Source organism: Dasypus novemcinctus, chromosome 1 (genome assembly GCF_030445035.2).
Source record: "Dasypus novemcinctus isolate mDasNov1 chromosome 1, mDasNov1.1.hap2, whole genome shotgun sequence".
NCBI lineage: Eukaryota > Metazoa > Chordata > Mammalia > Cingulata > Dasypodidae > Dasypus > Dasypus novemcinctus.
Genome location: NC_080673.1, coordinates 167,490,803 through 167,503,398, shown reverse-complemented (window position 1 = coordinate 167,503,398; position 12,596 = coordinate 167,490,803). Strand labels below are relative to the sequence as shown.

Here is a 12,596-nt window from a genome sequence, read left to right as displayed (position 1 = left end):
CTACTATAGTTTACTGATGAGTTAGTTTTGGTGTAACCAAAAAGCTGACACTTTGGGAACCAGTGAAGTGGAGTATACTTTTAGGATGTCATCACCCAAGGTGAACTCTAGCATGGAGCATTGGGGGAAGGTGGAGGCTTATTGAAACAGGAAAGGCTGTGCAGATTTTAAAATAGGTTGCTAAGATAGCTAGCTGGTCAGTGCCCATTATTAATATGGCAACCAGAGCTTTTGTTTGAAATCATTATCAGACAGTGAGCATAATTACTTCCCTCACCAAATTCTACTTTCATGTGTTGGAACAAGATGGCTGCCGACGTCTGTGAGGGTTCAGGCTTTCTGGGTTTCTCTGGGCTCAGCTCCTGTTTTCTCCACAAGGTCAGCTGTAGACTATCAGGTGAATGGCTCTGTCTCTTTCCCCGAGACTCCAGCTTCAGAATTCAGCATCAAACCCCAACATCAAAATCCAACGTAAAGAACCCTTAACTCTGTCCTTTGCCATGCCTTTTATCTGTGAGTCCCCACTCACCAAGGGGCGGGGACTCAAAGGCCTAAGACGTGGCCCAATTAAAGCCCTACTCATAACTCAGTCATGCCCAGGTACAGACCAGGTTACAAACATAATCTAATATCTATTTTTGGAATTCATAACCATATCAAACTGCTACACCCCTAAACTCCTGCTGAAAACTACTAGGCCTGAGGTTGACTCACCTACTAATTAGGGATATATAGACTAGTAAAAGCAAGAATAGTAGAATACCTTTTGTCAAAACTTCAACCCTACCTAAATTTTACAGTTAGAATCTCAGTTTGTGATCTAGCAAAAGAATAGAGAGCCAAAAGAAAAAAAATTGTGAATATGCCAAAATATTCATTTCCATTCAGTTGTCTAATATGAAATCTGACCCTCCAGCTAAATAAACTCTAGAAATCTACTCAGATAAGCATTTTAACTGTATTAGAGTTCTCCAGAGAAACAACTGACAGGCTATATAGATAAAAATATAGATGTATATATTGGAGATGTAAATATTAAGAGATTAATATAGGAATTGGTTCATATGACTGTGGGGATTGGAAGTCCAAGTTCCAAATGGCAGGCCACAAGTTGGACTCAAGGAAGGTGATGTCGAATTCTCAAGGGTCAACAAAATACCCTCACAGTAACAATCAGACCAGTGCTTCCTTGACCAAATAACTGGACAACATAACCTAGCCAAATTGGCATATGAACTTAACCAAATAATGATACCTAGAGATTAGGGGTCCCCTTAACTTTGGGAAGATTTTTATATTTTTCTATGTTAAGAGCTACCCTCTTGCCTAAATATGCTTTTTATTGTAATTAATAATTATACTTACTATTGATACAATGAGAGGTATAAAAGATACAAAAGACAAAAGAATCAGAGGAAATATTTTTGCTATTAGTTTTAAATACTCAAGAATTTAAATTAAATTCATTTTATTTGGGTATCTTTGAATTTTTAAAAAAGTATTCCCAGTGCCAAAGAACCCAGGCCCTCCTAAGTAATGTTCCAAGTAGAAGCAAACTATTTGGATGGGAAATATCATCAAATCAGAATCTGTAATGTGGGTCAATGAGAGGAAGGATTTTCATCATTGACCCTGTCTTTGGCTCCTCAAAATAAAAGCTTGGGACCATTCCAAGCTGTACAATGACAGATAAACAGGGAGAGTGAGTATTTGCTTACTGTTTCCCTAAGTTTCATCAGCTTATTTTCCATGACTCATAACGGTTTCCTGGAAAAGCTCTTGTTGCCTTTATCTTGTGGGTCAAATGAGTGCTATTCAGCTAGTTTCCATCACCCAGTCAGCATTCCTATTGCTTTCCTATTGTGCATCCTCAGCTGGACCCGAACATTTACCAGTTTACTCACTCCCAAAGTAAAACTATGAGTATTCTTCAAAAGGGATCACCCCAAATTGTCCAGAAGTATTCAAAAGGAAAATCTGAAAGTGAAAAACAAAACAAAATAAAAACAGGGCAGATATTTACACAAAACTTTTAAGTATAACCTGAATTAGAATTGGTGGAAAACTATTTAAAAGCCATTTACTCAAACTGTGACCCACAAGAAAAACAAAAACCTTCCTGAGTCATTGATGAAGAACTCTTTCTGACCCTATGTTATGCAATGGAACTTCCTTATATTCCTAAGAAGGGAGTGTGGTTAAAGTGGTTTGGTCATAAACTTCTAAGCCTGGGACTTAGGAAACCTGGGGTCTCCTCCAGCCTCTGCCACACAGTGTATGTGTGGCTTACTTTTCACATCTATAAAATGAAACTGACTGGGGAAGCAGATGTGGTTCAAGCGATTGGATTACCACCTACCACATGGGAGGTCCATGGTTGGGTTGCCAGTACCTCCTAAAGAAGACATCGAGGGAAGCGGACTTGGCTCAATGGATAGGGCGTCAGAAGGAGTGCCATGCTACGCAGGGGTGTCCCCTGCATAGGGGAGCCACACACGCAAGGAGTACACCCTGTAGGGAGAGCCGCCCAGCATGAAAGAAAGTGCAGCCTGCCCAAGAATGGTGCTGCACACATGGAGAGCTGACACAACAAGATGACGCAACAAAAAGAAACACAGATTCCCAGTGCGCTGATAAGGATAGAAGCGGTTACAGAAGAACACACAGCGAATGGACACAGAGAGCAGACAACTTGGGAGCGGGGGGGAAGGGGAGAGAAATTTTTTAAAAAATCTTTAAAAAAAAGACATCAAGCTGGCACAACGGGCAGGCATGACAAGCTGACACAACAAGATGATGCAACAAGAGACAGAGGAAGAAAAACATAATGAGAGATACAACAAAGCAGGGAGCAGAGGTTCCCAGTGCCTTCTAAAGAAGACGAGCAAGACAGCGAGCTGGCTGTCCATTCATTCAACAATTATTGAGCATCTATTACATGCCAAGCACCATGACCTCTGGATTAGATGTCTCTTCATTATACTCTTCAGCCCCCTGTGAATACTTCTAGCATGTTACTTAACACCCTGTATTGGAATTGGGGGTTTCCTAATGCAATTCCTCCACTGACTGCATTGTTATTTTTGCCAAAGCGTAGCAGAATACCTGGTGCTCAAAAAGCAGTTGGTGAATGAACAAAAGCGAGCTCTCCGTATGCAAGGTTGAGCATACTAGAATGAGGTCCAGAGTGAGGGGCATCAAGCATAAAATCCAGTAATATTTCATTGAAACAGTGATATGATTACATTAGAGTCTACTTAGGAATCTCTGAGACAGCAGCAGACCTTGATCACGCCAAGGCCCAAGCCTCTCTCTAGTCCGCAACACCAACATAACCTTGGCACTTAGTTTCCAGGTTGGCGTATCGAGTCAGCGGGGCTGATATCCTGAGCTGCCCCTCCAGACCTGCTCTCCACTTTTTTCCACCCATCTTGCTACTCTGGGAAGTCAGTCTTTAAGGGCTGCCTCAACAGGGCTCTGAGTACTGTGCTTCTGGTTGGGTTTGGCCAATGGGGGACACCAACAGGAGACAGGAGAATAGAGAAGTTGAGATATTTATTTCCTCTCTTCAGGTCAACCACAGGCTATTGGACCCTGTGACCCAAGGTCACAGTTCCTATCACAGTTCTCCCCATCCTCATTCTGTAGGTGTGACTCTCTGTCTCTTTCTCTCTGGATTCTTTGCCCTTTAAGTCTTAGGGAAGGTAGCAGTGCCACTGTCACTACTTTCAAGATACAGTATTCCATGTTTTGTTTTCCTATATCCTGGCTTAAGAGTTCCTTTATTAAATTCTCCTCAAATTATTCAATTTGAGGATACCATCAGTTTTCTGCTTCAACCTCAACTGATAACCACCCAAGTATTATGAAGAGTAAATAATATCACCCATCAGCACATGATGCAATAAGAAGGCACTAATAAACACCGAGTTTCCTCCTCTTCTTTGTTATAATTTTATATTGCGCTCAGCCTTTGAAATAGTAGCTACTTAATAAATATTTATTAAGTGAATCAAAAAATTTCTAAACCATTTCTGACCACAGTTTTGGATTCAAATATATGGAAACTAATGCACGTTAATCTAGATGATCAGCTATTAAATTCAGAGAAAATTTCTGTTTCAATATTTGGGGGCAGAGGTATTCTACTTTACAGATCTCATTCTCCTTTTTTCCCTCAGTCTGACATCAACAATGATTAGCTTGCTGGAGTTTTGGCTCAATCCTAGGAAAAACAGTGTCAAGGGAGGAGCTGACATATCAAAAGCGCATGAAATTAAACAGACTGAGAGATTCATTTCTAGACCTTGGAGGAAACAGTGATTTGGTTTCATGTCACCTAATTTATACGAACCAATTTCACAAGTGTATCATTTCCTTCCTCCTACACCCAGAGAGAAATGCAGTTTGGGGTAAACTATACCTTCTAAAATCTATTCACATTGATAAAGAACAATAAAGCTGAATTATCACTCACCGTGAACACTGTTCTCGCTGATGCACCGTGGAAGTAACTTCTAGTTCTGGTATTGGAGTAAGTACTTCCTTAACCAGAGTCAAAGGTTGCCTCTGTGTGGTCTCTGCTGTTTAAGAAGGCAAGCTGTTTTAGTCTATATTTTTTCATTAGCAGTGGAATAAAAAACAGACAATATATTCTAGTATAGTAAGTGTAGTAAGAGAACCATAGCTTAAGTCTAGAAAAAAATTTGACTGTTTCTACTACTCACTAAATTTCCTGTCTACAGGAAATTTCCTGCCTGACACTTTTGACCCATTTCCCTTAACTGTTTTTTGCCTTCACTGCCCCCACCCCCATCCCCCACTCCATTTCCTGAACACAAGTCATGAAATATAGTTAAGGAGGAGAAACATAGAGTAACCCTTTAAAAGTACAATGACAGGTAGCAAGAAAATGTTTGGAAAATGACGGCAAACCGTTTCTTCTATGGCATTTTGTTGAAATATGTCCCTAAGGAGAATACAAATAACATCCTTGATTTCAGAGACAATTAGACCTATAAGCAAAGTTTTTTAAAAATTAGATAAATTCTAATTTGTCGTCCTTTTCTACACCTACGTGACATTATAAAATTCTGCTAATATCAGTCTCTAGCTGACTAGAGATGAAATTGCTCACGGCATCAAGAAAGTGTCTCTCTCATATCCCTGGGATCAGTTTTGTTTCTCTGGTGTTTCTGTTGACTTGAATTTTATGTAGTATATCTACTTTTTGCTTCATAGAGGTCTATACTCCTTATACAAAGCCCTGCTATAGAAGGAAGGAGGTAGCCTACAAATGAAAGGGAAATTTGAGTAGTTGTTTCTTAGAAAGAGAAATGAAAAGGGGGGGTTAACTGTATTCAAAAATATTATACTTATCCATGAAGGGGATTAAATGTTGCTACAAGTTACTAAAAGAGAAGTATTCTAGAAACTTCTCTTGTATTTTTTTTTCTTTTTACTAGAAATTTCTTTTTAATAATAAAAACTTTATTTGGGGGAATTTAACTTTCTGAATAAAGAATATATTCTCATGATTTAAAATTTTACAACTGTGAAATGTCTCCCTTCTATGCACTGCCCACTTACTTCCCGATCACATCTCATAGTTCCTTCGCTTCTTCCCTTCCTCTGCCACAGGCAGCCAAGATTGTTAGTTTTTTCTGTGTATGATAAATATAAATATGTGTGTGTTATTCTTCTCCTTTTTAGCCCAATTGTTAACATACTACACTTATACATACCTAACAATCTGTCTTAGTGATCTTTCCACATGACCACTTCCTTATTCTTTTTGACAACTGCCTGATGTTCATACAAGTGTATCATGGTGGATTTAAATAGCCTTCTCTTAAGATGTGTCTAATCCCTTCATACTACAAACACTCTAGCAATAATCACTGTGAATACGTCATTTCTCACCTATACAAGTAAAGCCAAAGGATAAATTCCTATAAATAGAATTGCTGGCTCAAAGGGCGTGTGCATTTGTTATTTCGATTGTTATTGCCAAGTGTGATGGTTAGGTTATTGTGTCAACTCAGCCAGGTAATTGTAACCAATTGTTTGGTTAAGCAAGCACTGGGCTAACTGTAATACAAGGGCATTTATGGACTTTGGTCACCGTTGACTTTACTGCAGTCAATAGATAGCAGGTTATAATTACATCAGTCAGAGAGATTGCCATCAGCAATGAGTGACGCTTAACCCAATCAGTTGAATCCCTTTAAAGGGGAAGTGATTCCAGCATGGAGAGAGAATTTCCCAGCTTATCTTTGGACAGCCAACATCTCCCAGAACTCATCGAGAATCTTCATTGGACTTTCATCAGAGCTACTGGTTGTAGCCTGCCTGCAGAACCTGGACTTGTGCAACCCCACGGCTACATGAGAGACTGATAATATCTCTTACTATCAACAGATATCTCTTGTTCATTCTGTTTCCCTAGAGAACCCTAATACACCAAGTCACCCTTCAAAGAAGTTGTACAAAATTATCCCCTGGCCAGTAAAGAGTACCTGTTGCCCCTTGACATAGAGTGTGGCATCAAACTTCTGGATTTTTGTTAATTTAACAGATATTTAAATGGCATTTCAATGTAGATTTAACTTGCATTTCCACTAAGACATAAGCACCACAAAAGCTGGGAGTTTTGTTTGGTTGGTTCACTCCTTTGTCTCCTGCACCCAGAAGGCCAATATTTTTAGCACATAGTAGGCACTCCAAAACATACTTGTTTTTAATTTTAAAAACGGAAGGAAAAAAAAATACTTGTTTTTGAAAGAATTAATTCTGAGTGAGACTTAATACCCTTTCATGTTAAAGAACCATTTGCATTTTCTTTTCTGTGAATGATCTGTTCTTACTCTTTCCCATTGCCTATTGGGTTGTGATCTTTTCTTAACTATTAGAAGATCCTACTATGTTAAAGATTTAGCTGCTTATCTATGATGAGCTACAAATAATTTTTCCCATTAACTGTCTTTAGACTTAGCTTGTGATGGTTTCTTTGCTGTGTACATTTTTTCCACATGTTTAAATGCATCCATCTTTCATCTGTTTTTTTTTTTTTTGGTCACAATTAGAAAGGCTCACTTTGTAGTTATAAATAAATTTGCCATTGTGTCTTCTACCACGTTTATGGTTTCATGTTTACATTAAAATCATTTGAAATTTGCCCTAATGTTAGTGTGAGCTATGGATCTAAGTTTACATTTTTCTAGGTATTTATTCAGTTGTCCCAGCACCATTCATTCACTAATCCTTCATGTTCCTACTAATTTAATTTGCCATTTTCATAATTTACTAAAGTTCTGGACTTTCTAATTCTTCAACTGATATGTTTGTCTAGCCATGTACTGGCCCCATGCCAGAATGGATAGTTCCCCCTCTTTATTCCCCTTTCAATATTTTCTTGGCTATTATTGACCACTTATTTTTCATGAGGATTCATGAAACTAAATAATTATTTTAGGAAATGAATAGTTATTTTGGGTGGAAAGTCAAACTTTTCACATTTGCTTATTCATTCAAATGAATGGTGTTTTGTAGCACAGTATAACCATAATTTAGTATAAAGGCTCTTACCTGTCAAAATGATGGCTAATCCAAAGTAACTCCCTAGTGCTGCATTATCTTTCTTTTCTCCTAGTATCCAAAGTCATGTAACTTATATACGAATAGCAAAAATTCTTTAAAAATTGATAAAAAGGCAAACCTGGCATTTTAATACCTTCTTCAGAACAGCTAAAATGGGTAGAATTTTTTCCTAGTTCTACACTGGGAAAGAGAGTTTCTTTCAAATAATATTAATTCACCAACACTAGTTAAGGCAGCAGAAGCAGTGAGAAATACTTCAAAACTTCAGAGACGTCTTTTCATGAATTTCTCAAATCTCTGAACCAAACATTTCTTTGACTTTTTTCAGGAACCTCAGTAGAGCCTAAAAATTTAAAAAGAACCCTAATCTGAATTTTGTCCTGGCCAAATCTAGTGAACTAAATGGATTTCCAGCAGTAGACACTTTGATTAAAAATAAAACTCCATAGCTTATATTCTCAAATAAAGCCCCTGTCACACTGTCCATGACAATGGCCTAGTTGCTCTTTGATGCTACTTCTTTTTAAAGTCTTCTATCATTTTTAAAATGTACTTTATATCTGACGTCTGGTATCTAGCCTCAATTCATCTTTTCAAAGTAATTTTTTTATTCCCACAGAGTAACAGAATCTTGCAAAATGTTTTCTTCAATTCGTTCCTGGAGATTTTCATGTCAAAGACAAGGTTCAACTCCTACTGTGAAGGCATATGTAAAACTTGCTAGTACTAGCCAGACTCTCTTGGCTGCTAAGGGAATATACCCTATCAATTTTTAAAATTCTTATCTCCAAGATTACTTGTTCAGGTAACTATTACTTGGTTTTTAAGCTGAAAAGCCAAAACTAGCTCAAAAAAACAAAAAAAAAAAAATAGTAGGACTAAATGATGTTAGGTGTCTATGCTATTCATACACCCCTAAACCTTCCCCTTTCCCCCCGCCCCACACCCGTGACCTCTATGTTCCTAACAATGGAGTTAACAAATTTTGTTATAATTTGTTTATTTGTCTACATCCTTGAGTTTTTTTGCTCTGTCTCCTTGAGTTTTTTTGCTCTGTCGATTGTCTAGAACCCACCTTGGTGCATGGCACATAATAGGTATTCAATAAGTATGTGTTGAATGACTGAAAGAATGTCATTGAACTTCTCTGTGCCTCATTTTTCTCCACAAAATGGTGTGGATTTAAACAGTACAAGAAGGCTACCCCAGGGTACAGCCCAGTAATGTGGGAGTTATGAAAATAAGCTTGCCCTACCAGAGTTAATCTATAAAATTAACCCATAATCAGAGCACAAACAAGCAAAGTGGCCTTCAAATGATTCCCAGGCCAGACTGAAAGTGCTGTGTTAGTGAGCCTTTCCGGCTACTACTAAAATGGGGAAGAGGGTCTCAAGATATATTGGCAAATGAATCTACCTTGGGCTGTAATTTGACTTCCCACAGGGCTCTAAGAGAGAACACATATGTTTGCTGCCAGAAATATTTTGTTTTGTATTCTCTCAATTGTGCTACTTTTTGTGAATTAATACATTGGGCTTCTGGCTTTATAAACCAGTTAGATGAGCTGGGTAACAAAAGGGATCCTTCTTGATGTGCTGGCATTGCGGGGGGCTGAAACTTGCAGGCCTGAAGGAAAGCACTGCACTCAGTAAATTCACCAACGAGTGATCTGGTGGGTGACCTGCAGCCAAGCAGCCTCTCCTGACACAGCTCTGACCCCTTCCCATAGTTTTGGGTTCAAAGATTCAACAGTGAGTAGTAACAACTGAACTGCCAGACTTGACTCAGTCAATTCCCTTGTAGCTTTAGTAAAGCTAATGTGGCTGCCCTGAGGCTAAAAGGAGGAAAATAAAAATAAGCTAAAATCAGGTAATAAAAGTATATTTTGATATATTTTGAAAAATGAAAAGGACTACTAATTGCAAAGCAGAATATTTTTACCAGTATCTTTTTAAGCATGTATTAGTTTCTTAGAGCTGCTATAACAAATTACCACAAATTTAGTGGCTTAAAACAATAGAATCGTATTGTCTCACAGTTCTGGAGGCTAAAAGTCCACAATGTGTTGTTGAAAGGGCCATTCTCCCCCTGAAAATTTGAGTGAAGAATGCTTCCGTGCCTCTACCCTGTTTCTGGTCATCCCAAAATGTCCTTGGCTTGTGGCAGAGTAACTCCAGCCTCTACCTCTGTCTTCACATGGTCATCTTCCCTCTGTTTCCCTGTCTCTACATCTCTTCTCTTCTTATAAGAACACCTGTCACTGGATTTAGGCCCCACCTTAGTCCAGTATGACCTCATCTCAACCAATTACATCTTAATTAATTGCAACAACCCTATTTCCAAATAAGGTCACATTCTGAGGTTCCAGGAGTTAGGACTTCAGCATACCTTTTTTGGAAACACAATTCAACCCAAAACTGGGGGTCTTCTCAGAATTTAATAGAACTAATATGTGCTCAGCAGGGGCAGTCTATGGGTAGCTAATCTTGGAAATCATTGCCCTCAAATCTTCCTTCCTCTTCTTTGTACTTTAAGAGATTCAACCATAATGACTTTTCATGAAGATGCCTAAACTGTTACCCACAAAGTATTTGGTTTCCTTGCAAAAACTTCTCCAAAAATCAAGGAATCCAGGGTATCTTCAGAGATTACTTTGGTCCAGACACTTGTGAAATTTTTCAGTTTGGTGGTGCTTATTCAGCTCCCTAATCTGACTTCAAAAAACCTACCAGTCTGAATTTATTTCTTCTTATTGTCACAGGAATGCAGAACTTCAGTATGTCTATGCAGCCTGCTGACTTCATCACATAAAAACATTGGCACTTTTGTGCAAGTCCAAGATAGGTAGCAGCCTTTTGGGGCAAACAGAACCAATAGTGACAGTTTAAAATAGATTTCCATTATCCAAGGTGCCAACTCCTTTCCTTGTTCAAAGCTCCATCTGTTATTACTGACAGTTATCCTAGAACTACTCATCTGTTCCAAATCTGGCCAATGTGAAAATCAAATGTGAATGGGAAAATAAAAGACTGCAAAATTGTCTAGAACTAACAACTAAAGAGAGAGAAAAAAACTGTATTTGAGCCACTGACTCAATTCCCAGTTAAATCACACTGCAGAGATCCTCCTTAATACTCTAAGGAGTGAGATTGATGAAGTGCTCCATTCATTTTTCTTTCATTATTTTGGATGGGCATGATCAAAAGTTACAACTCAGAAAAGCAAATTTTTGAAAGGTCTCTCTAAGACAGCAATAGCCCTTCTTTCAACATGGTCAGTGCAGAGTTGTTGCTGTTTTAACTATATGGACTACCTACCATGCACTAGGTCCGATACTAGGAGACGGGGATGCAGTGATGAGTCTCGTCGGATATTGTCTCTGACCTCAAGGAACTAACTGCCTCATGGGAGAGACATCGGTCAAAGAATGACACCAAAATATAAAATAGCAACAGTGATCCTTGCCGAAAGAGAGGTCTGTGGTGTTACAAGGGTGTGTGAGAAGGGGAGTTGACCTAGCCCAGGAGACGTCCCTAAGGAAGTATTCGTTAAGCCAAGTTCAGAGGGAAAGTTGAAGTTAACTAGAGAAAGGCAGAGTTGCAATGGTGTCGGGGGAGGTGGCATCCAGGGGTGACAAGAGAGGCAGGATGGTTCATGCAGGGACAGTCTGTGTAAAGATGAAGATTTTTATCTGCATAGGTTTTATCATCAATTCTTCCAGACGCAGCATAAATGGCTGTCACATATGACATTCAAGAGAATAAATCATCATATTCTGCCTGAGCTGCTTCACACTTGTGAATTTCTTCTTGCGTGTTGAGTCACCCTCTGCATTTTGATCTGTTCTGTAACCAAGCAGATGGCTATAACCTTTACTGTTTTATGAACCCAAGTCTGTATTTTAAGAGTCATAAATATTATAGTTAAGCATGTAAAATTAAATTTTAACGTTTCTTGCTTGGTTGCAGAACGTCTGGCACGAGTAACGGATCTTCTCTTTTGCAGGAAATTGAAAACTGCTTGGTCTTTACTATGCTGGCCATAAACATGTTGCAAATTATAATTTTACATTGCCATTGGTTTTATTTTGGGAATAATATAAATTACTGGGTCACCCACTTACTTTTGACATTTAGTAATTCTCTTTCAACATAAAATTCCATTTTCTCGGCCTCATGTTCCCTTAAAACCCACCCACAACCAATGCTGAAATGTTACTTTACCATATGACTCATATTGTCATGCACAATCTTCTACAATCTTATATAGAGAATCCACTTCATCTCATCTTTCAGTGTTAAATGTAAAAGAGCAAGAAGAGTTTTGCTCTGTGGCTTGAACCAGCAGTAGTAAACTCTCCAGATCACCATTGCCATGAAGTTGTATGCTGGGAAAAAGGCCTGGGTTTAAACCCTTACCGTGCTAAGAACTAGCTATGGGTCAGCTACGTAAGCTCTCTTAGCTTCAGTTTTCCCAGTAGGAAAAAAAAGTGAGATTCTTATGAAATTAAATAAAATTATGCACATGCAAGCACTGTGCCTATGGAAGGTGCTTAATGAGATACAAGTTTCTGTTCTCTGGCAACCAGAGTAGAATCCTGTTAGCTACATTGAAAGTCCTGTGAAAGAAGGGACTGTTTCTGCACTGTGGGCTGCTTTATTGCCAAGACTTGGTGTACTGCCTGGTGGTTGGATATTTGAAGGTGAAGAATTTCAGGTTTTAAAAATTTCACCATTTTTGATGGACATAGAGGGAAATATAAAATGACGCCTTCACTGACCCACACAGCAGGAGGATGCGGCAGCTCTAATACTCTAAACCTATTGTTGCAGATATTTATTTATTGACTGTCCAGCATATGGACACCCTTAGAGCTGAATTCCAAGTATACAGGGAGCCAGAAGAGAGATAATCTCTCTCCCGCTTTCCTGGCACCTAGAATGCCCGCTTGTGGCTTAGACTCAGCTGATCAGATCCTCCTCCTTGGACTTGAAATC

General features: G+C 38.7%; 1 protein-coding gene across 5 annotated transcripts in view; it reads right to left on the bottom strand.

The window, feature by feature from the left end:
• Positions 1 to 1,451: 1,451 nt before the first annotated feature.
• TMEM156 (transmembrane protein 156) overlaps positions 1,452 to 12,596 on the bottom strand; it is a 45,187-nt gene continuing 34,042 nt past the window's right edge. For 4 of the 5 annotated variants that reach the window (XM_071216954.1, XM_071216955.1, XM_004459383.5 and 1 more), the window contains 2 exons: positions 4,478 to 4,583; positions 1,452 to 1,977 (listed from right to left, as the gene is read on the bottom strand). In XM_071216954.1, the coding sequence (XP_071073055.1) occupies positions 1,965 to 1,977; positions 4,478 to 4,583 (119 nt within the window). In that variant the 3' untranslated portion in view covers positions 1,452 to 1,964. The remainder of the gene's footprint in view (positions 1,978 to 4,477; positions 4,584 to 12,596) is intronic. The other variant, XM_004459385.4, reaches the window with a different exon arrangement.